Source organism: Protopterus annectens, chromosome 12.part0 (assembly GCF_019279795.1).
Source record: "Protopterus annectens isolate FY-2018-M chromosome 12.part0, PAN1.0, whole genome shotgun sequence".
Classification (NCBI taxonomy): domain Eukaryota; kingdom Metazoa; phylum Chordata; order Ceratodontiformes; family Protopteridae; genus Protopterus; species Protopterus annectens.
This window is the reverse complement of record NC_056746.1, coordinates 1525593365-1525618761: the sequence shown is the minus strand read 5'-3', so window position 1 is coordinate 1525618761 and position 25397 is coordinate 1525593365. Positions and strand designations below refer to the sequence as shown.

Below are 25397 nucleotides of genomic sequence, written 5' to 3'. Positions count from 1 at the left end.
CCCATATCGGTAATGACCAGGTCTAGGATATTGCTGCCCCTGGTGGGGGTGTGGATAAGTTGATCCAAGGCATTTGAATTTATGAATTCCAGAAAACATTGAGCACAAGAGTTGGTACACGAGTAGTTTTCCCAGTTAATGGTGGGGTAGTTGAAATCGTCCATTATTAAGGTGTTAGGTTGTACCCTAGTATTTTCCAGTGTATCAAGAAATGATGAGTGGGAATCCTGGGGTACGGTGGGGGATCTGTAGCAAGCTACAATTTGCATTGCAGTCTTGCCCAGAGTTAGTTGCACTTGGATAATCTCAGATGCACTATGCTGAGCAACTAGCCTGGAGATGTAGATATCCTTAATGAATATGGACATGCCTCCGCCTTTAGTGCTTCGGTCCAAGTTAGGTGGCCGAAAGGTGTGGTATGAAATATAGCCTGGTAATGCAGGGGTGCTCTCTGGAGCCTTGAACCAGGTCTCTGTCACTGCACAGATGGCGATGTTCTCCATTTTAAGGAGTGCCTCGAGTGAGTGCATTTTAAGGTTTAGACTTCTAGCATTGAGTAGCATTACCCTCAGATTTTGCTTGTTTGTACCTGTTATGGTGGTGAATTTGTCATTTGAATCTTACCTAAAAAAGGCACTATAGAGGTGGCAAGAGCCTTCGCCAGTATCCGGAATCCCAAGGCCGACAGGTGTAGGCCATCTCTGGCAAAGCATCGTGGTTTGTCGATCATGTCATCCTAGGCAGACAAGATACTGGATCCCCTTAGAATGACACCAGAAGCTTAGCCAACTGTTGAAGTCAATCATTTTGTCCTTGTACTGTGGTATCATTCTGGGTGATGGCAGGATGCTACTCAGGGCTAGGGTCATACCTGCCTGGGCTACAAGATCAGAAAACTCCTCCATGTCTCTTTTCATATAGTCCAGGGAGATACGTCTCAGGTCATTCACACCAACATGGACAATGACAGGAGTCATATTTGTACTTGCTGTGGAGTGACCTGAGTGCATGCGTTATGTGGTGGATCCTGGCACCTGACAGGCAGCTGACAGTGACTTTCTCCTTGTTTAGCCTGGTGAGTGGAACATCAATGTGCCCGACTATAGAGTCACCTATGACTAAAGTGTTAGGTACGGTGTTATGCCTTATGGACTGTGGTTGAGTGGCACACCAAGTTTGTGGGCTATGTGTCATTTCAGTTGTGTTGGGGGGTGGAGGTTGCTTGTGTTTCTGCTTTGGAGGTCCCGGTTGCTTGTGTCTCCACGAATGTAGGTGCGTGTTTTGTGTTTCTATGTGTGTGTTTTGGTGGTGTACGTTTTGAGGGACTATGTGATGAGTGTGGTGTGGTGCAAGTGTTTACCTTCTCCTCTTGACTGTCTAGTCCAGTCTTGGGTGAAGAGAGCTTTGCTTCCAGTTTGGTTATAAGTACATCTCTCACAGGTTGTAATGTTGGGTGGTAGGAGGAGAGGGTTGTCTGTGTACATGAGGCAACTGCTGCATTGCCCCAAGATGCCCAGATTCATCAGGTAGACAAGAGAAAACACCGGGAGCTGACTCTTAGATATGCCTGGATAGGTGCTTATTTATTAAGTACTAAAAAACGGTTTTCCTCTAGACAAGTGAGGAAAGTTGAGTGCTGTAGTAAAAAGTTCCTAACTTTTCAAGAAGATAACGTTGGGGTATATTGTGTGGGGAAAGTACCTTTTTTCCAAGCATTTCTGCTTTGTTAAACGATTATTCCATTTTTATATCACATGGTCTTGCTAAAACTTAAAATAATGTACAGATTTCAGTGAGGGTGCATCAGTTAAATATATTTGTGACTTTATTAATATAGTTTTCAATTTGGTTGAGTGATCGATTGTATGCAAATGCATGCACTTTCACTTTATTACTATAAATTTGATAAAAATTGTGATTTTATATATATATATATATATATATATATATATATATATATATATATATATATACACACACACACACACACACACACACACACACAACAGTTGTGCATTCTTATTGAGCTCGTAAAATATGCACAACATAAAAGGTATCTCAATCAAATTAAAACAGAATCCACACAAAAAAATAAGAAAATAAAATCTACGTCCAAAATCCCTGTTATTACTTTTATAAGCTTCCTTAGGCAGAAATACACAATATAGCATAGCTGATTATCCAAAATATAATGTCTCTCACATCAGAGGAAACACTTGACTCCAAATGAACCAGAAAGCTGCATCACAGCTGTGATGGATAGCACTATTAGGTCACAGCCTTAATCCAGTGTGCTACAAAGTGATTTACCCAAAGTCTACTACAAGCACCAGACTCTCAGGTGCTTGTATACCACTATCTTCCAGTCAGGGACTCTGGTATCTTTTAGATCACACAGCCAACCTCTGGATCATGAGATGGACTACATGTTCGGGTGAGTTGCAGCAGCCATAGGAACAGATAGTGGAGCTGCCACACTTCATCAGAACACAGTAGCAGACTTCAAGGAAGGGCAATTTGGCAGCTTTGGAGGGGGGGGGGGAGAATCAGGGTTTCCGGCAGCAATCAGGAAGAAGATTTAATTTTAGGGAAGAGTGGGGTTTAGGGAGCAGGAGAGGAGTGGAGTTTTTGGTTTAGAGAGGGGGTGCTATGGTTAAAATTAGGGACTGGGCTGGAGTTTTAAGGTTACAGCTAGTGCTCTGGTAGGGCTATGCAGTTCAGTAGGGTCAGATGGTAGGAGGGCTAGGTAATTCATTAGGGTCGAACTAGTGGGACTTAAGGAACTTGCCAGTTAGAGCAACTGGCAGCAAGCATGTCAATGGCTGCTAGCACTCCAAAACTTGTAGAAGACCAGGATTCATCAGTTAGCCCTACATTGGATTCTCTTTACCTCCACCTCTTTGTAAGTGGTAATCTTGAGATATTATTTGGTTTAAATCACCCCTTCATAGTTACACAATTTTTCTACTGGAAACTGGAAAGAATCAAATCCAGGCTGCCCAAACAATTCGGGAAGACAGTCATCTATTTCTTTCTAGTGGGCTTGCCCCAGTACAAACAAATGAAACAACAACAGACAATAGTAATACTCACTCATCTCAGAAACAATTTAAAATGAGGTGAATAATGTAAATTAAAAAAATCAATAGCAGTAACAGTGAAACTTATGCAGAGACTCATTTCAAACATCTTTCGGGTAACCATTTTAATGAGCATTCACATGCTACAAGTATCTAAAACTTCAGGCTCATACCTCTATATTCCCACATGTCTGGAAAGCAGTGAACATGAACATGAACCCAAAACCAAGCACAATGATGTTTAGTAGCTTTTTCCACTCTGGTGACATTGTTTCCACTTGTTATGAGAGCTGTATGTACTACAGTAATTTCGTTCCCCTGATATAAAAAAAAAAATCACTCGATAAATAAAACAAGCAAAGAAAAACGAATTTAGTAACTAAACCACAAAAAATACATATACGTATCAATTAAGATTTCAAAAGCAAAGTTAAATTTAATCCTTACCCTTTCCAATCATAACGTAAATATTAAAGCAAACATGCTACTCATTTACTATTATTTCTCCATTTCGTTTTCTAAGCAAAAGAACATAAGAACATTGCGTATAGTTGGCATCCAAGTATTCTCACCTGTCCGCTTTGCGGCAGCTTTTTTAAACAATGAAAGTTTAGCTATACATTAAAAAGGAAAAATGTAATTCATCTGCTTACGTTATATTTTCGATCTTAAAACAATCAGCTGACTGTACTCGAGTCTGCATAAGTTAACAAACTGTCACATGTACCCGAAGAATACTGCACGTCGGGATTTGTAGTAAAGACACCTTGTTTCACTTTCTCAAACAATTACGAGAACAAGTAGCACCAGTATCTAATGTAGTCCCACTTATTATAGGCATCACGAAAGCTTTGGCAATATGTCTGCCGTGCTGTGGACTAGACAGTTGCATTGTAATTGTGGGTGATAATTGAGGGCATTGGGCTGCACCAGTTTTTCCGTAGTTCTTAGAACGTTACAGCAAGTAGCATCTAGGAGTTCACTTCGGCTACAGCTCTTAAATTATTTGTTTAATAAGCAGAGTCAAAGTTAAAAGTAATGGTTAGAAAATCCATTATTGTTACTGACACCTCTCCAGTGACCTTATTCTGAAGACTCCCTCTCAACTGTCACAGATTTTCAGGGATGTCACTGATTTTGACTCACATTATAGCTACGTCTTAACTAATTCCTCCCAAAAATTGTGACTTTTTGGAGAATACGTAGCAAATTATACTTAATACATAACGACAATATTTAGAGTTATAGACTTATTTTTACTTCGGAAACTGTGTATTAATTCACATTCTAGTTGTTCTATCAATGACTCAAGTTAACAGAACTAATATTTAAAAAGTACCCCTGATTATTTCCGGATTTGTCCCCGACTGGTTAAAAGCTTTGTGAGAAATGCTTCTCATGTGGTGTTTAACAAGTTTATGCTCCGCAATGACCCACATTTGAAAGGCATGGAACTTGTTCAGTTTTAAGACTTGTTTAAAATTAATATCACGGACGTTTTTACTTTTATTATCTTTAGTGGTAGTTATAGTTATTGGAGAACACCGGACCGGATATTATTACGCGCGGTCTGCTGTTCTCTTTCTCACCATCGCACAATTGTATGTTCCTCTTATGGGAGGGAGTCGAGTGAATGGCTTAACCTTTAACAGATTTTCCTTTGGCTATAACGGTCCAAAAGTCATGTAATCTGTTAAAAACGCGTTTCTCTATTAACGTAGGAAAAATTACGTGTAAGCGTTTCGCTTTTTTAATAGTCGTAGCAAATTGGATTTTTTAATAGGCGATTTAATGCCTATTAGAAAAGCAGTGGTTTAGTTTTCTGGGTCCTCACTAGGCGATAATCAAACCCTGTATCTTTTGCCGCGGGGAGGGAAGCATCTCCGCTATTATTCAAATTCCTAAAACACAGAACAAGTTTAGTTATTTTATGCATTTTGTATTGTAAACGAGTGTCATAGTTTGAAGAACATTATACATCATTTTTTTATATCATGACGTGTAAAAACACCAGAAAACCAGTAGGGTACTCGAACCAAAAATTATTAGATAAAACTTATGAGAAGGAAAGTTCAAAACTAACACTTCCGGGGTTACTTCTTAGATATTAAGACAAGCTGAGTTTTTTTTCTTTCCAGACTTCACCTATTACTTATTTCGGGGATGTAATGTTATTTTGTTGTAAAGCGAATGTTTTGAATGAAAAATTGTATATTACTAAATTACTCTCGCGGGAATAAAAAGTAAATGTATCCGGGTTGCGTGACGCCATTTTGTATATGCGCGAAAAGAGAAAAAAGCTAGTGTAGTGCGCGGAACGTGACACACGCTGTTTCCATTGCAGGTGAAGCGGTTAGTCCTAGTAGTATCTCTCTCTTTTTAAGGGTTGCATTCCTTTTGGGTGTTTTGTGCTGCCTAAAACTGTAGTATTACGAAAAGGTGTATGAATGCAATGTGTTTTGTATAAAAAGTACGTAATAATTTGTTTTGAGTAATATTGACGTTTTTAATTACTAACGATTCTTTATTATAAAAATTGTGCAGAATGAGTTACGGGCGGCCTCCCCCTGATGTTGAGGGGATGACATCGTTAAAGGTTGATAACTTAACGTACCGCACTTCGCCAGAGACTCTACGTCGAGTTTTTGAAAAATATGGACGGGTCGGGGACGTATATATTCCACGTGACAGGTATTCTAAAGAAAGTCGTGGCTTTGCTTTTGTTCGCTTCCTCGACAAAAGAGATGCTGAAGATGCGATGGATGCCATGGATGGTGCCGTTTTAGATGGACGTGAGTTGCGAGTGCAGATGGCGCGCTATGGTCGTCCGCCTGACTCTCTTCGACGAGGGCCGCCACCTAGGCGTTATGGCGGCGGAGGAGGAGGTGGTGGTGGCGGTGGTGGTGGAGGGGCTTATGGACGGCGAAGTAGAAGGTAAGCATGTTTGGTGAAGGCTTTTAAACTTAATATTAAAACTTTATTTTTTAAATTTGAATTATATATGCATTAATACTTTTATTTTTTTAAATTTGAATTTTATATGAACTGTTATAAATTGTAAAGTTTTATTAGCGAAGCCTAAATCTGTAAGTAATTGGATGGAATATGGAGTTACAGAAGATGTAGCTGAAAATAAGCCGTCATTTTTAAGTATATTTGTAACTTAACGTGGAGTAAAATTTGGCCAGCTTTAGTGGGTTTGTATTTTTGTTCAACCGTTGTATTTAAACGAGCGTGGTTGGTCCTTTCAATAATTTATGTATCTGACTTTTGATGTGGAAAATGGGGTTGGAAGCGATTTCGGATAAGGCGCCTCGTAGGCCATGGAACGTATGTAGTAACTGCGTGCTGAAAAGGCGGGGTTAATGACCTTGGTTGTCACGCTTTTGGTTATTCTTAAGTTTAGAAAAAACTGGAGCGATATACTGAAAGGAAAGGTGTCCCTTGCATTGAAAACTGCAAAGTGGGAACTGGGCGTAGTAAGTACTTAACGATGGCAACTACCGAACAGACTAACCCCCCCCCCCAAATGAATTATAAAAGGTACCGTTTCGAACATCATTCGTTAGTGGAAACATGTTTGACAGGTAATTGTGAGGCAGTTAAAATGTTTTAACACTTCGGGGGAGGGGGGGTGAATACTAGTAAGCTCTGATCTTGTTCGGTAGTAATTTACACGTAATGGGTAAAGTTCAGAATGCTAATATAAAGGTAAATGTCAACACTACACCGTTGCCGGTCTGAGCTGTCCAAGAATATAACTTCTGACCGAAAACAAAAGTAGTAAAATCTGTTGTACATAACCAAACGCTTTGGGTTGCACGCCTTAATTGTCGATGTGACAACAGTGAATGTCACTTATTTAGTGGTGAGTTGTAGAAGCGATACAGCGCACACGTGTTGTGCAGAGCCCAGGTCCAAAATGGACGTTACGTCTTTGAGGAATTGAGAACCTCGTAAGACGTGGTTCTCAGCTAGAGCGTCTTCTGTGTGGAGACTTGCGTGAATGGGCATGCCTTCGTTGAGGGTTGTGCGTCATGGCTGGCAACTCTACACGTAAAAATCTGCCAATCATTAGCGGGCTGGAATTGCGCTGTGGCGACGCCTAACCGGGAAAAGCCGAAAGACGAAAGTGTAGTGTGCTAGCCTAAATATTCATTCACACCGGATGAATATTTTGAATACTTCCAACTGTCACGGGGGGGGGGGTGCATGCTACTGCGCATTGGTGAGCCAGTACATTACAGTGACGCCTCATCGTGAATACTAGTAATACTAACTGTTTGTAAATGCAACTGTGCTGTCTTAAGCTAGAGTAGAAGGTTGCGAGACTGTATACATTGAAATAATTCTGTAAAGCGTGTTTTGTACTATATTGTGTACATTGTGGGAATGCATATGTAACCACAGTTTGGAGCTTTTAATTAAACGTAGTCGCTGGTATGAATATTGATAGTGTTGTGCGGTGCAACGAGCTCTCATTGTAAACGGCCTTAACGTAGTAAGTAACATTCCAGTTATTTAATGAAACGAGCAAATGTACTTGCATAGTTCTCTACGTAACCTATTTCCCATGTCCAGATTATTTTTCTTGCTCATTTGCATGCACAGGGAGCGTTAGCCACGTGTTACGAAGTGTAAAGATATGAAGTTATGTTTTAGGAATGTCTGACGGTAACACATTTGACAAACTTGCAAAGCAGAGGCTCCGATGCATCCGTCAGAAAGATTAAGAAACCAAGCTTTGAATAGATTGAGTAGTTCATGAAATTGCCTGACTGAGTCATATCATTTAAGAAGGGAAAATTAACTTCATCTAAGTAACTTGCCTGCACATGGATTACGGCTTTGTATTAAAACATGACCATGCCGCGATTTTTGCGCAGTAATGGGTGTGGCATGCATGATTGACATGGTATGTCCCTGTGGGGTCGCCGTGCTTTTTCAAACTAAATTAACGGGTCGATTTTAAGTACATCAGGAATTAGTGCTCCACCTTACAGGGTTCTCAGAGTAACCCCTCCCCAACACGCAGACTATTAAACATAACCCATTTTTGACCAACTGCTTGTTTTAATGTAATCTTAGTACCTCGCGGGCGGTACTGCGCAGGTTAGGGCGTGTCAATATTGAGTGGCAGGTCAGCGCACATTTGAGTGTCACTGTGCCCGTTATGCCTGAATAAGTAACCTGCCAAATGTTGCACTCTGTGAATAACAATAACCGCTAATCATCTGTAGGGTTGCCACCTTTTCAATGCCCAAAGTGGGACTTGGTACAAACGTCAGGTTTTGCAGGGTGAAATATACCCATGGCTTGTTCGGTTTCTTATGGCATTAGGCGTTTCAGGTACAGAATAACTGTTTTATGCAACTATTACATAAAATATAGGAAATCATTTTGCCCTAAAATCTCAGGACATTTGCCATTTTTACAATTATTTTGCAGGACACAACTGCACAAAGTGGGGCAGGTGGTAACCCTATTAATGGTCTGATTCTGGTATATTTTGTGATTCCTGGTAAAGCACTGAAGAAGATTGTCATTAAATAATGACATTTGAGTTTCCTTCAGAAAAAAACATGTTAACGCATCCTGTTCTAGCAACTTTCGGATTTCTTGTACTAAGAGCTACAGAGGTATGTTCTGCATCCTTCATCGCAGTGAGAAAGCCACACACCATATTACACTTTAGATAGAACCCACACTAAGTAGCTGACTCCAAATCCAGCTCCAGACAAGTGGAGTACCTCAGGGTTCAGTCCTGGGGCCGCTCTTGTTTGGCATCTACTTCTTCTGAAGTACAGGTCAACACTAAGGGACTCTGGCTAACAAAGTCTGCAGATGACTGCAAACTGGGAGCCATTATTGAATCCCCAAATGATGTGGGTACTCTACAAAAGGGCCTTACAGAAACAGATGCTTGGTGCCAGAGCCATGGGCTCAAGCTCAATGCCAAGAAATGTATTGTTATCCCATTTGGGAAAAAACATGTATCCATGAATTACCATATAGGTGGCAGTACACAGTGTGATAAGAGACTTAGAAACACAGGTGGAATGTGGTCTCACCTTCGATAACCACATCGCCACAACAGTCAGGAAATCCTATGTGGCACACCTCATCACGGTGGGCTTTTCATCCAGAAAAAAGGAGGTAATTGTCCCACTGTACTCATCCCTCATTAGACCCATTATAGAATACAACACCCCATTTGGTATGTACCTCTCAAGACATCTGCAACAACTGGAAAGGCCTCAAATACCTAACTAAAAGAATCACAGGCCTAAAGCAGATGCCCTATGCTGACCGCCTTAACTCCAGCTATACTCTGTTGCATATCGTCTACTCAGAGGCGATCTCTGCTTAACATACAAGGCCATGTCAAACCCAGAGCTGTTGGACATGCTACACTTAAAGAAATCCCAATCCGTCAGAGCTACACGCTCCAGGGATCTAAACCTTATCACAATAAACAAAACATGCTGGAGGGATAGGTTCCTGACCCAGAGACTCCCCAGACTCTGGAATAGATTGCCCATACATGTCAAGCAGAGTGCCTCTTTGGACCTCTTCAAGAGGAACCTTGACGATTGGATGGGAGAAAGGAAATTCACCCCAGGGATCACGTCAGTCGCCCTGCTAGACAGGGGTCCAGGAAAGTAAATAATGTGGGAAGAAATAGCCCGGGAATTGTTATGGCTAGGCTTCTATAGGCCCTAGGGCTGATAACCTAGTACCAACCTATGAACCTATTACTACCTTGAAATACACAAGTACAACGGTATCTCTTGATTCCACTTGCAGATAAAAGCTCATTTTTTTTTATGCCAACATAAATATATTTTCACTTAAACATCTGCATTTATTGTTGTGTCGTAAAACTATATATTCGCATATCACCCAGGACATGTTAAGATTTACTTATTTGCTACTCTTATAGTACAGTTCTTATATGGATGTCTGCAGTCCGAGAAAATATTTAAAAAAGTGCAAATACTCTACATTTACAGAAGTAATGCTTTTCGGTCTTCCCAATGTTAAAGTAACTTACTGTGGCATTACTGTAACACATTCTACATTACAATTTAAAATTTTGCAAAAGGCATGAGTGCTTTTTATTGACCTTGGAATGTATAGAACACAAAGAAAGTAGTAAAAAGCCTTTGATTGCGATCGGTTGAATAACCATGTAAAACCTGAATAACCGATCGCAATCAAAAGGGTTTTATACATTTTTCACTGCTTTGTTTCAATCCGGTGAAAGCTACATGCCCGCTAATTACTATTAAAGTAGCTTCGTAAGTTGTGGGCGTTTAGGGGTGGGGTTTGCTAATGCGCAACCTGCAAGGTACTACACGGTTAACCCAAAAATGTTACTTTTGTACAGTAACAACCTTTATGTAATAAGAATATCTGACATGCCATATACAGTGGTCACATCAGTCAGCAGTGTACCATGTCCAGGAAGCTTTACATTTTTCCTGGCAACCATAAAACACCTGTCAATAATCAGGACAGGTGATCCGCTATGGCGACCCCTAACCGGGAAAAGCCGGAAGAAAGGAAATAACAAACCTCTGTGAACTTGGGCGTGATACTTTTGTGTGCAGAATAGGCATCCTGAAAAACTAGGCGTTACTTGCGACATTCAGAAAAACAAAAGCAGTCAACACCGAACTACTGTTAAGTCCATCCTGTTCAAGTTTATTACCTTTTATAAACCAAGTAGAACAAACACCTGATCTTAAATCATGTTACCTCGTGAAATTTCACCAAGCAGGAAAAACATTTAACAGTATTTCCTTAATTTAAAAACTTGTATGAAGTAAACATTTTCATTAATAAAAGCAACTTGCCCCAAATCAAAGGGATGAAAATCAACATGCCAGTGATTGAGTGATGGGCTGGGTGGTCTTTGCTACACTGCATCTGGTGGGGTAATGTTCTAATACAAAACCTTAGTGGGACCGAAGGGCAGTATGTACGCTATACTGTACACCCCCATCCTAATGTGCTTTAAATTTCTTTTTCTTTGGGGGTGCAAGCCCCCCCATGTTTTACTGAGCATGAATCTGTAAATGACACTTAGTTTCACAGTTGGCATGCATTTCAAAAGAATGTAAACAAAACTTGTAAAGCTAGCAACTTTCTAAGTTCATAAACGCAGTACTTAAACTGTCTTTCTATATTTGGTAGTTTGCTGCCCCCCATTAGGCTTTGTTCAGGTTTTGGGCATTTAAAGATTGAGATGTATGTCTAACAACTGGAACTCCGTTGAACGATATGGTTCCAGGTTTGTGTATCTCAGCTTGTCTTTTGGCTTTTGGGCGTCGCCACATCGGGACTCCGGTCCGCTAATGTTAAATAAAAATAAAGATAACACAGGAGGCTCAGATGCAAAAATTTACTAGTGTACACCAGGAGGCAAAAAACTTACACGTACAGAATTTTGTCTGATACAGGAAGTACACAATTCTTATTTTCTAGTTTGTGCCCACCTTTCTGACGTGGTTAGTCACAGGGCACCTACATCACTATGGTTCACAGCATCCTATTCATAAAGATTACTGATGTTACATATTCTAAAAAAGTTCCCTTGGGAATAATATAGCCTTGCAAAGCACCTGGTCAGTTGTAATGTCTTTCTGTAAATGTTACTCCAAGGTTTCAGGCCTGCTTGAATACAATAGTTGGTTCAGTCTTGTAATACACTTCTTCGTTGTTCTTGCAACATTATTCCAACAGCTGCGTTTTATTTTGGTAACATTTACAAGGCCAAAAGGCCAATTGTCCCAGAGGAAGGAGATAAAGATTTTCAATGCTTTATACATTTAATTTCTGACCCATCATAATCATTAGTGAAAAACATAAGCTTGCTGAGCTGGCTACTGCCAGGGTCAGAGTTCAAATACACTGCAGTTCCAAAGCTTCAAGCAATTACGTGTAAAATCATTCTTATTGCCATATTAATAGAATAAAATACATTATATACTATTTGCTTTTTAATTAACACTTAATATATGCTCATACATACTTTTCTAACATTTTCCTCCCTTTTAATACTTTTATTCTATTCTGAAATATAAACAATGTCATTTCGTCCCCTAGCCTTCTCCTTTAAGGATTTTCAACCAGGTAAGTCATTTAGTTTATATTTCGGAAAGGATTTCAACCAGTAAGTCATTTAGTTTATACTTCGGAAAGGATTTCATTCTAACTCAGTGTCTTGGTACAAAGTTTCAGTTACAGATATATCAATAAAATCTTTGATCTTTTCATGCAGGAAATCCCACAACAGACACATGCTCCTAATAGGAGCAGACACACACAAATAGCAATCAATGTGTTAATTAGGAAAGAACCCCACCCACCAAACGGACTCTGGAAAAAGTTAGTCTGTGGGTTTGGGCCTGGTTCAGTCATGGCTGATACCTGCTGTATTACCTCCTAGGTGGTCATTAATTTCATGTTGATTGTCTGGTATAAACGCACAGCATTTTTTGATAAGCGCACACGTACCACCTCTCGCCGCTAGGGTGAAGCCAAGAGCCATCCGATTTTGTAGCACAGCAGTTTTCATTGCATTCAGTTAATCAGTCACTAGTTCGAGAGCAGAAAAAGTTGCATTACTCATTACTTCGAGAACTTTCGACAGCTTTCTCAACTCCCAGATTGATTTTGACTGCTCCATATGCTGGAAGTATTCCAGCCCAGGATATTACACTGTCACTCAAGTCCATATGAGTCGATGGTCTTTCCAACCAGCTTCGATTTGTCCCACTGGATTTACAGGTTTTCCAATTAAACCTTCAGGTTTTCGGGCTACATCTCTCACATTTCGTATCTTACCTAGAGGTAATTCTGCAGTATGTCTTATGGCCGGAACCAGATAACCCAAAACACAACTGCCGGACCAATTCTCAGGTAGCCATTTGTATGACTTTTTCCCATGAACAAAATAAGTTTTCTACTTTAGTACTGATGCGGGTTAATTCTGTCTATAATAGACAGTATGTAAAATAGGATTTCTCTGCACATCACTTAATGTTTTCATTAAACTCAAATATGAATCGTAATTCGTATTACAAACAGTGCCTCTAACTTTAATATAGCATTTTTAAGATATGGTTATATTACAGTTACTCCAACCCACTTGTATGTTATAAAAACATACAATTCCCTTCTGTGTAATAGGTAAATACAATGCAATTTTGTCTTGTGATCTTACAGATCCTGTATCAAAAAGTAAATTCTCCCAAGTATCATTTATCCCCAAGGGGACAAGCGGACATTAACAGTCCTCCATATGCTGTTGGTATAGCAGTACAAACCCAGCAATTTGAAATGTTCATAGTCTCTACATATACCCGCTTCATAGCTAGGTATGTGTTAAAGTTCGGATGCCAGTCTATAGACAGTTCATCATGTCTCTCCACTTTCACTTGTGTGGTTACATGTAGGAAAAACCACAACAAAAGGAAGGTCATCATCATAGTCAATAAATGCATAGCCAACAAGATGATTGAACAACATCTTTGGGGTTGATCTGTATTTTTACTCGTTTTGCTCTTGGCCATCCTGCCTTTGTGCATCAGTCCCAAAATGTTTATCAAGTTGAAAATTCTTTACCGGTTTACAGTGCGTCAGATGGACCCAGGACGTCCTTTCAGCAACTCTGAACTGCAGTAGGCGTTGCCAACAGCACCTGGTACAGTCCTTCCCACTTCAGACTCGCCCAATTCTTCCTCTTCGTAACCTTCAGCCACGCCCAGGTGCCCGGAGTCAGTGCTGCGTCTAGCGGTCCAGTCTGTCTTATCTGAGAGTTAACTGCAAAACTGTTTTTGTTAACAGTTTTTTCATGTAGCTAGCTAATGAGCTGTCAGCCTCTAGTTCTGCAGGCATGAGAGCTTTCCACTGTGGCACATATGCCCTTCCAAATATTTCAAAGGTAGTCAAACCCTTTACATTTGGAACTGTTCTCATGTTCAGCAGTGCCAAAGGCAGACAGCAAATCCAGTTTTTCTGTCACTCACTAGCTTCCTCCATTTGTTTTTTTAGAATTCCATTGTACCTTTCCACCAGTCGTGCAGACTGTGGGTGGTAAACAATGATTCTTTAAGGAGATTCCAAAAGATTCTCCCAAGTTGGTGAATTGTTTGATTAACAAAATGTGTCCCATTGTCACTAAATCCATTCCGGTATGCCAAATCCTGGTATTTCTTTTTACTAGGGCTTTTGCCACGGTTGCTGCATCAGCATTTTTAGTTGGAAAAGCTTCTACCCATTTGGAAAACATGAATCTGTATGTTTGGAATACTCTAACTGTACCATCCCCCTGTTGAGACATGGCACTGCCCATGGCTCAACAAAGCTGCATATCTTAATTAGACTGTAATATTTTTTTTTTCTCTTTGGAGGCATACAGTCCATTTTCGAGGATTACACCTTGTTTCTCCCATTTTTGTTTCTCTGCTTTCGTAGTTAGTGTCTGCATTGTTAGCATTTCTAGATCTAAAAATCTCAGAGGGTTGTAATTCCTCGGTTAAAAGTAAAGTTTGAGGCTGCTTGCTTTGCAGCTGCATCAGCTTTTGCATTTCCTTTTGAAATTCTATCCTGTTTTGTATGAGCTAAACGTTTACAAATAGCTACTTTAGTAGGTAACTGAATAGAATCCAAGTTCAAAATAAGTTGCGCATGATTAATCGGTTTGCCATTAGATGTTCCCCTATTTTTCCACTGTTGCACAAAAATATGCACTGTAGAGAAAGCATACTGGCTGTCAGTATATATGTTCACACCTTTATCATTCGCTAGAGTGCAAGCCCGTGTTAAGGCTATCAATTCTGCTGCTTGAGCAGATAGGTTATGCTGTAAAGGTTGGGTTGGGCTTCTAAGATCTCTGTATCAGTAACCACTGCATATCCCACTAGATTTTTTCCTGTAGGACCCCTTCTGCACGAGCCATCCACGTATAAATGTCACCTCTGCATCATCCAATGGCATATCAGTGAGATCTTGTCTGGTTGTTTTGTTCAATTTCCTGCAGGCAGCTGTGCAGCGTGCCATCCACAGGGGTTGGAAGTAACGTTGACTGGTTTAATGTTGTAAAACGTTCAATTACCATATGAGGTTGGCTCAGCAGTATGGTCATACATGAAAGATGTCTAGCAGGAGAAAAATATGCTATTTTTTCTTGCATTAAAATTATCGCGATTGCATGAAGCACACTCAATGTGAGAGGGTGGAATAACACCACTGAGGCCGAAGCCTGTACTGCCATTGCAGCTGCGACCACTGCTTGCACACAGTGAGGCAACGATCGTGCCACTGGGTCTAACTGTGGTGAATAGTAAGCTATGGAGTGTTGCTTATCCCCATGCTGTTGCATCAGAACTGACGTCATGTATCCCTGTTTACAATCTACGGTCTGAAAGAATCTTTTGTGGTAATTCGGAAGTCCTGAAACTAATGTAGAAGCTATTAATTTTTTTAATTTGCAGAAAGCTGTTTCTGCTTTGGGTGTCCATTGTAATGTATCTTGTGCTGCCATTGGGTGTTTTGTATATTAAATCAGCCAGTGGAGCAGATTCTAAAGCGTAGTTTGATATCCAGCTTCGGCAAAAGAGTTGTTTCCAAGAAGGACATAATTTCCTTCTTGGTCGCTGGTTTAGGTAATTGCTGTTTTTCTGTCTTCGTCTAATATACCTTCATTGGATATTACATATCCTAGGTGGTATCTGACTTTTTTTTTTTTTTCCAAAGTTGTAACTTACTCTTGTTTACTTTGTCCCTGTGCTGCCAAAAATTTCAACAACGCTATCGTATCCTCCCTGCATTGATGCTGGGTGGGGGCTACTAGCAAAATGTCATCTACATGAAGTAGAATCTGACTACCTCCTGGTGGGGTAAACCCTGCCAGGTTGCTTGCCTTTTCTTGTGCAAATATCGGACTTTCACAATATCCCTGTGGTAGCTGAGTATAGGTATATCTTTTACCCTGAAATGTAAATGCAAACCAATACTGGCTATCAGGATGTATAGGTATTGAAAAGAAAGCATTGCTTATGTCTACTACAGTGAAATATTTTTGTTGCGGCTTTAAATCGTTCAAGGTGTGTGGGTCTGGCACCGTAGGTGCTCTAGGTATTGCGTTGTTTACAGCTTGTAAATCCTGTACCATCCGCCATTCCTAGTTTGCTTTTTTAACAGGAAATAGAGGGGTATTACATGGTGAATCAAGAGATTCTACCAGTACTCCTTCCTTGAGTAATGCTGCTATTATAGGCTTGAGTCCTTGCTCTGCATCTTTCCTCAAGGGGTATTGTCTTTTGTGGTCTAAATGCTGATTTTGGTGTAATAGTAACTGGTCCTGCTGTTTGAATAAGTCCTACATCTGATTTGCCTGTTGACCAAAGAGTCTCTTATGTCGCACAAGGCTTTTTCTACTAAGAACGCTAATCAGCTGTCTTCACTAGTTTGCAAGTGGTAGAGCTGGATGTGTCTGTTGGCCAATTCAATTTCTGTTTTTGTATTCCCTGCTCTGATGTTTCTAAATCTGTTTGTTTTTTTCCATCTTGTTACTTTTTCTCCTAAGTCCGCCCATTTCATTTCGTCAAGCTGACATGTGGTAGTCTATTAGATTTGTACAGTGTCATGAATTCCTGAGGTAATGAACAGCTTACCACACAGTTTCCCTCAGTATCCCAGGTTCGTAATACTAATCTGTTAGCAGGATTTTTTAATTCTTGCTCATTCTTTCAGGTCCTGGCATGCTACAGTAGTGTAGAGTACAGTGTAACAAATGCTGTTGGTCAGTGTCAAGGGAGGGGTCCTTGCTGATGGCTATATTCATCAGTTCCTCTGTTACTGCCCCTGGACCAGTCGTAACTAGGTCCTGGCTGTACCAGTAAAAAGTCTCACCCTCCGGTCGCACCATGAATGTATCCATTTGTCTTTGTGCCTCCATACCCTGCATAGCGGGAACTACCGCTATGCCAAATATCTGCATAAGATCTCTTCCCAGTAAGTTTACTGGACATTTTGCAGAAACTACAATTTTACTTTTCTGAGTCATACTTGAAATGGGGTCAGTTATTGCTATATCATGGGAGAGTGGCTCCCTATATAGCTGTCCGTTTGCTGCTTTTACTAATATATAATCAGGTGATTTGGAATATTCTGGTAACTTGGAGGGGTGTATCAAAGTCCGTGACGCTAGAGTCACAGGAATTTCACTTCCCTCCCCTCCACCAGAAGTGTGACTTCCGGTTTTGTCTGCCAGATAGAGCTCCAAGCTCAGTAATGCCAAATCTTAAAATTTCACTTTCTTCATCCTCTACATCGGCTTGCACTTCCTCTATTCCTTCTACTACATTTACATTTGTCATTTGCTTGTTAGCCTTTCCTGAAGATTTCTGACTTTCATCACTATCATATAGTCAGTCCTCATCACCCTTACTTTCTGTAGTCACCTTTTTATTTAGCCTGCAATCCCTCGCTAAATGTCCTTTCTGCACTTAAAGCACTATCCTTTCTTTTTTTTCTCTCTCCAAACTCTTCTGACCGTTTGTCAGATTGTCTATTTCCATGGGCATTTTTCTTACCCTTTTTTACCGTACTGTACTACAAAAACCTCAGCTTCGTCTTCAGCAGTGAAGACTTGTCTTTTTTCTTTACTATTAGTGTCTTTCAGCATGTCTAGCATATTCAAGTAAGGCTTGTAGCCTACTTGTTCGATCTATCATATGCTTCGTAATAAAGCTACTGATAGGTGCAATGCAACCTTTCAAAAACGCATTTTTCAATTGCTGTTCATACGAGGTATAGTGTCTGATTTTCAGGAATAGCCATACCACTATGGTTATTGAAACATTCCAATAATCTACCATACTACCCATCTACAGTTTCATTCGCTTGTCGTATGCATTGGTTAATGCAAGTCCAATCTGCTCTAGGTTTCCATTTTTCGGAAATTCGGTCTGTAAGACTTTTTACTCTGTTTAGTTCTGCGTCACTATGTGGGAGTGGTTTTAAGCTCTGCATTACGAGGATTCCACGTGCCACAAATCATGTGCCAGTCTGGACCCACAATTTGTCTACCTTTTCTACTTCCCCATTCAAGTGGTAACTTAGTCTCATACCTTGTAAATCTTGTAAAAACTTTGTGTAACTTTTGGATGGGGGATTCCCTCGGTAGCTTTCTGAATATCTTCCCGTGTCCATGGTCTGTATACTAGAAGAGTTGGGTCCTGCCCTTCCTCTCCTGCCTGAGGATTTGCTGCCTCGATTAGTGGACAGATTTCTTCCTCATTTTCCTCTAGTGTTTTTCCCGGTTTGATAAAAGTCTGTGTCCTCAAGTGTTTTACTTGTCCGGGACCTAGTTTCAATAGGATCTCTAACGAATGGTTTTGGTGTTCTTGTGACATGAGGATAACGTGGAGGTGGACCAGCTTGTCCTCCTGCTTCATATCCTGAAAAAGGCATCGGAGGGGGCGGGGGAGGAGGAGCCGTCACTATTACTATGTTATTATCCTCTTTATCTAAAAAATAACGTTTTAGCATTTTTAGTTTTTTGTTCCTTTCGGTTTACTTCCTCAATCCACCGGTGTGCCTGAGGAATGCCTAATCGTTGTTTTTTTGCCTGACCTGCGTCAGATTTGTTTTAAGAGCTTAACTAATGAAATTTTATCTAATTTACCATCAAATCTGTATTTATTAACCCATTTCGTATAATACCTAACATTATCGGCCAGTTGTAATTGCATATATTTTGCATCTTCAGTTAGGGCTGGATCTCGCGATGTTTTAGTGCACTTTTTCCCATACTGAAAGAAAATGTTGCGTAACCCTTTTTCACCATGTGGTATTTCAGTTCCTTGCACAGTTTATCTAGAATGACTGCCTGCCTTATTCCGTTTCCCTGATCTGACAAAATATACAGTAATTTCCTTTTGTCCCTGATCTGTATAACAAATCTTCTGACAATAGTATTTACTGTTAAATAAAAATAAAGAACACAGGAGGCTCAGATGCAAAAATATACTAGTGTACACCTAGACTTGTACTATATTCTTACCCAAGCACTTGACACATTCACAAAATCGTGTGTCTGTCTGTGTCTGTCTGTCTGTGTGTCTGTCTGTCTGTGTGTCTGTCTGTCTGTGTGTCTGTCTGTCTGTGTGTCTGTCTGTCTGTGTGTCTGTCTGTCTGTGTGTCTGTCTGTCTGTGTGTCTGTCTGTCTGTGTGTCTGTCTGTCTGTGTGTCTGTCTGTCTGTGTGTCTGTCTGTCTGTGTGTCTGTCTGTCTGTGTGTCTGTCTGTCTGTGTGTGTCTGTCTGTGTGTCTGTCTGTCTGTGTGTCTGTCTGTCTGTGTGTCTGTCTGTCTGTGTGTCTGTCTGTCTGTGTGTCTGTCTGTCTGTGTGTCTGTCTGTGTGTGTGTCTGTGTGTGTGTGTCTGTCTGTGTGTGTGTCTGTCTGTGTGTGTGTGTCTGTGTGTGTGTGTGTGTGTGTCTGTGTGTGTGTGTGTGTGTGTGTGTGTGTCTCTGTGTGTGTGTGTCTCTGTGTGTGTGTGTCTCTGTGTGTCTGTGTCTCTGTGTGTCTGTGTCTCTGTGTGTCTCTGTCTCTGTGTGTCTCTGTCTGTTCCTGGAGTGATACCAGGGTAGAACTTATTACCCATCCGCACATCAAGATCCCTCTTTAGGAGGGTCTGAGAGGAGCTCTGTCTAATGTGGATTGGGATTCTATTCCAGAGTGGGAGTCGCTGGGACAGGAATCTATCCCTCCAGCATGTCATGTTTATTGTACATAGAACCACTCGTTCTAGCAACTTGAACCTGAGGGATCCTTTTTTTGTGAAGCATGTCCATTAGTTCAGGGTTTGACATGGCCCTATAGGTCAGGCATAGGTCACCTCTGAGCGACTGAAGAGCTGGAGCTTTTTTTAGTCATGCTTCATGGGGTAATTGTTTAAGGCCCTTAATCCTCTTAGTGAGGTACTTCTGTGGTCTTTCTAGTTGCAGGTGTCTAGTGAGGTACATCCCAATTGGGGCATTGTACTCTATTATGGGCCTAATGAGTGAGGAGTTAAGGGGCACAATCACCTCCTTGTATCTGGATGAGAAACCCTTTGTGATCAGGTGTGCCGCATAGGATTTCCTGACAGTTTTGGCTAGGTGGTGATCAAAGGAGAGCATGCTGTCTTACGGTACCCAGGTCCCTAATTTCCACTTCTGTACTTAGTGGATTCCCATCTCTGTGGTAGTTTGTAGGTACTTTGTTTTTCCCAAAGGGGATTACTATGCATTTTTTTGGCATTTAGCTTGAGGCCATGACTTTGACACCATGTGTTTGTCTCCGAGACCCCTTTGCAGGATGTCTGTCAGCTGGAGAGTCAATTATTGCACCCAGTTTACAGTCCCCTGCGAACTTGGTTAGCCACAGTCCCTCCACCTTTGCCTGTACTTAGGAGAAATATATACTGTGCCCTGTGGGACTCCACTTGTGACTGGTTTAGAGTCAGACATGGCGCCTGCCACTGTGTGGGTTTGGAGAGCCAATTGGCAACCCGTGAACGCCTTAGTGAGTTCCATATATGCTGTGTGGACCACCTTCCCTTCATCTATGGCCTTGATGACTGTTTCGAGTAAGTCTACAAAGTTCAGGAGGCAAGATCTGCCTAACAAAGCCGAACTGGGTGGGGTTCAGTGTCTGGAGGTTCCAATGTCCTGGTTAATGAGATCCATGATGATGCATTCCATGGCTTTGCAGACCAAACTAGTCAAGCTTGTAGGGCGATAGTTCCCAGGGTCAGTTGTGGCACCACCTTTGGAGTGGTACGACTGTTGCTGTACGCTATTCTTTGGGTACATAGCCTGTATTAACTAACTTGTCATATTCCTGTTTTTAGTAAATGTCTCTTGGCTTTTCCCGGTTAGGGGGTCGCCACACCGGAACTCTGGTTTGCTAATTATTGGCAGTGGAATGCCCAACCTTCCAAGGCACTCCCGTACAGACACCTTCCTGCATGCCTTTAAATGTCAACTCGGCAGCAGGGAGGCCATGCAGACTCAACACACAAGGCACTCCAGCTGCGAATCAAACGGGAGAACCTCTTGCTGTGAGGCGACAACGCTAACTGCTGCACCACCATGGCTCTGGCGTATCCCTGTATTTTGTGTAATACAAAAAAATTTGAAATTCGCTTTACATGCCACCCACCATGACTTAAGAGGGAAGATTTTGCTTACTTAAAGTTGCAACATTAGTGTTCCCAGTTGTCTCCTGTCATGTGACTGTTCTGTGATATATATTTTTTTTAATCTGGGTTAAAGAAACGTCAGTTTGAGAAGTTTGTGTACACTTAAGCAATTACTTATTTCTTAAATTGGTTTGCTCTTTTTACGCCATTAATTTTGTATTGTACAGCTTTTTTTTTTTTTTCCTTTTGGATTGTTGCTTTTGTGGATTTTGGTCCGTTGGCAACCAAATGGATTCCAGCTTTCTAACAATTCCTATGCCAAATGGTTTGTGCTGAACTCTGTTTGGGCCAGTAATAGTCCTAGTAACAACCAGAATCAACACCTACTTCTACACCTTCCACTATGGACGAGGTACTTTTTAGGTTGTTTGGCTTCCCCAGTAGACCCTTTCAAAGAAGGATGTATGCCATTGGAGTGGAACCTTCTAATTATGAAGAATTATTCAAGTTAGAACTTTCTTTGCCTCAAAGGCTGGAGTGAGGACCTTTTATTTTGGAAAATGTTTAGCAGCTCAGAGTGCCTAAAAGATTGAGAGTTACAAAAATGCCTGTAGGTGATAACCTGCCCAAATGAATTTATGGATAAATGGGTTGAATTCAACTAAAGTAGGCATATACAGTATTTTGAAATGCTGTTAACTTAGTCTATTCAGCTTTAACGACTGAAATGTAAATGGCGTTTCTTCATTTACAAACTGACATCTCAGCAGCGAACTTTGATTCTAGATATTGCCCAATAACAGTAGAAGCTACTAAGTGAGCTTTGCAAAGAGGAAAGTTTGTAAATTTAGTAGACATCGGCCTATGAAGGAATAGCTTGCGCATATGCAATCGGTGCGGAAACTCCCCTTACCAACTGTGAATCTGGTAGACTTGAAAGAAATGATGTCTAAGTCCACTCCCCCTGAGAAGCAAGTGAGATCTGAACGCCTAATAGGCAAACGTAACAGTCCTGCTAATGTCGTTTGTAATGGCAACAAAGAAAGGGGAAGTATTAATGAAAATACTTGGCAACAAAGAAAGGGGGAGGGAAGTATTAATGAAAATACTATCAATGCCTCTGGTGTTCTGTCTGGTGCTGCATCTGGAGCTATGGATCAAAAGTTTCATTAATATCAACTAAAATGTTCAGATACGTCTGACTGCAGGGCAAGACTTGGGCAGAAGTAGCAGGAGCTCAGAAAAAACAATATATGAGCAACTAGAGACAGGGAAAGGCACAGACTTTTCAGAAAAGGTGAGTCTTCCTGACTTTGTGCTGATCTCAGTTTTCGCTCTTCAGTGCAGCATGTAAAGTATTACGAAAGGTTGGAACTTTCTGCCGGCAGCAAGAGCAGACAAGTCTGATGTTGACTATGGTCGTAAGACTATATTTTCTAATGAAAATAGGAATGTTAATTCCATCCTGTTAGTGTATTTAATTCTCCCTTAAAGGAAATGTGCATCATTTTAAATAGGACTAGTTGCATATTGTGGAACTATTAAACAAGAATGAGCATAAATATCTGCTCGAGAGCACTTTTATTTTTAAATGAAGAGCTACTTTAATTTATGGCCGGATGGGAAAGTGTATTTTTAAGTGTCTATGTGGAGAATGTAATGGTGTTCAAAGGTTATTGGCGTGTTTAATTTTGAGGGGGGGGGGTTGTTGAGTGTGAACTACTTAAATATTAGTTCACTTTTGAAATTCATTACTAATCAGTCAGAATAATTTTCTAGATGGCACTGTTATAAAGGCTGTGCTGCTTTGTGTACTAAAATCTAGCAGAAATGTTCAGAATAATTCTTATTTGCACTACACTAGTATGCACTCCTAAAAAGATGAAAAATATTCTCGAGCCAATACACTTGCAAAGGTAGAGGTTATCCTAAGTTCAGTGCTGATGCCGTGACAATTAGAATTATTTCTAATGATTGGAAAGGTTTTGACCATAACCCTGTTCTTAGAGATTTATTGGGAGACTGCCCTCTTGTACAAAAGAGGGAGATTCTTTTAAAGCTGAGCCCCCTATTATGACTTGCTTACAAAATAGGGATGTATAAATGTTTGTTGTAATTATTGTAATTATTTTTATACAGTAGTGCAAGAGATTCTGGCTAATAATATTGTCATAAAAGGTTGCACGTGTATATTTAGGTTTGTGGTTTACTTGAAGTATGCCATGTTCTGCTCTTTATGCAAGTCTTTATTTGAACGTGTATATATGAAAATAAACCTGCAGTGAATACTGGTGATTAAATCTCTTATGTTTAGCCAATGCAGTTTTTTAAAGTGGCTTTCATTTTTTGTATTGGATGAAATGCAGAGAATATGACCCGCTATTTTTACTTTGCAGGTAAAAAATGCAAGCCACCCACCAGGACTTGATAACAGGAAAGATGTTGCTTAATAGTTTAAAAGCATTAGTGTGTTTGGTTGTATCATGTGATCTCTCATGTGATTGTTCTGTGATTTTTAAAAAGCTGGGTTAGAGACTTGTCAGTCTGAGGGAGTCCAATGTGGACGAAAGCGCTTTACTGGTTTCTTTAAATTGGTTTGGTTTCCGCGCTCTGCAGTTTTTAGTATTTCTAAAAGCAGTGTTGACTTTGGCCATTAGTAATGAGTGTGATTGTTTCAGACACTTGCTTGTCTTACAGGTATGCGCTTTTCACTTGTGAAAGTTCTGAACTGTGGAGTGGGGTCTGCCTGTTGGAAAAATGGAAACATATTTCTGTACAACTGCTATTATAGGAAGTGCTTGGAAAGTACAACAGGAATTTTTACAGTAAGTATGACTGGTAAGGAGGAGCTTGACTTTCCAGAGCCTCTTTCAAAACCATAGGATTGCAGTTTCCCCTGCTTTTGTGATCAGTTTAGTTCAGCAGAAGTTTCTATCGTGTCTGTTAAAAAAAAAAAAAACACGACATTATGGATGACAAATTCCCTCTGTCTGAAACTCCTGCTTCCATTTCTTCCTCGTGGTCCTGTTGCACAAGCAAAGCGATACAAAGGTAATACACACCCAGTTTTACTTAAACGTGCAGTCCTTTCACAAAAAACTGTGGAATTAAACGGTAAAAATCTGGTTGCGATAATGCACAAGTTGTGTGCATGTGATAACACAGAAGTTGCATGTCTCCTATTCGCATGTAGTGTTCAGCATATGGGTTTACTTTAGTTTCTATGACCAGTATTTAAAATCTTTCAGTACGTGGGCCATAAAGGTGATATTGGCATGCATGCACCAGCCCTAAGAACTTTCCGGCGACCAGTCATACTTAAGGTGTTCTGCTACTGCTAATGCCAGAGTTGTTTCACTAACCAAAGTATCCTGTTGGGGACCTTTTCAGTCTTTGAAGTCTGTATTGCTTGTTCATATTATCCATAAAGGTTAAGTGTCAGTGTGGCCACCAGATCCCTCATAAGGGCGCCCATGTTAAGTGCCTTTTCTGTTTGGGAAGGTTGCATGACCACAAGGCCTGCTGTGTTTGCCAGGCATTCCTGCTTATTACCTTATGTAGTCGCTTGCATGCGTTAAGTCTGTACCTAGACAACTGTCTGAAACTTTACTTTAGGGATGGAGGGCTCCTTAGAACTGCTAAAAAAAGGCCAATGCTGAGCCTTTTCTGACCGGGCCTCAGCCTGTAGCTGATATCCGCTTGGTGCAAGGATCTGGGTCCACTGCTCCAGGTAATGCAGGTACCTGTAAGGACAGTGCACAATCCGTAGGCACGTCTGCAGATGTTTTTCTGGTGCCAGAAGGATTTATTTTCTGAGGATCTGTCTGATCCTCCGATCCTTTGCAGTCTTGGATTTCAAGGTCCTCCGTCAGCCGCACCCCTTAAAAGGAGCGAAGAGAACCTATTTCTCCCACAACAAAGTATGCTGATTGGCAGGCTTTAGTCAAAGCCTTTTCAGTGTTATCGCACTGAGGCCTACATCTGCTATTACTTCACATCACCTTCTGTCCTGAGCCCTAGGCCTCTGACTACAGAGGCAGTCAGTAGGGAAGAGGTTTCAGATTCCTGAGAGGATTCGCTTTCATACAACTCTCGTATCTTTCCCTTCGAATACGGATCCC

The 25397-nt window shown here is 40.8% G+C and overlaps 2 protein-coding genes across 8 annotated transcripts in view; one reads left to right on the top strand and one right to left on the bottom strand.

Annotated features, from left to right (window-relative positions):
- Positions 1-5116, bottom strand: part of MFSD11 (major facilitator superfamily domain containing 11) — a 2028489-nt gene extending 2023373 nt beyond the window's left edge. The window contains exons 1-2 of one of the 3 annotated variants that reach the window (XM_044090491.1): positions 3734-5116; positions 3254-3398 (exon numbers count right to left, since the gene is read on the bottom strand). In XM_044090491.1, coding sequence (XP_043946426.1) covers positions 3254-3349 — 96 coding nt within the window. In that variant the 5' untranslated portion in view covers positions 3350-3398; positions 3734-5116. The other 2 variants (XM_044090492.1, XM_044090493.1) reach the window with 2 other exon arrangements.
- A 198-nt stretch (positions 5117-5314) lies between these two features.
- Positions 5315-25397, top strand: part of SRSF2 (serine and arginine rich splicing factor 2) — a 34737-nt gene continuing 14654 nt past the window's right edge. The window contains exons 1-2 of one of the 5 annotated variants that reach the window (XM_044090494.1): positions 5315-5432; positions 5625-6014. In XM_044090494.1, coding sequence (XP_043946429.1) covers positions 5626-6014 — 389 coding nt within the window. In that variant the 5' untranslated portion in view covers positions 5315-5432; position 5625. Of the gene's footprint in view, positions 6015-25397 lie in introns of all 5 variants that reach the window. The other 4 variants (XM_044090497.1, XM_044090496.1, XM_044090495.1 and 1 more) reach the window with 4 other exon arrangements.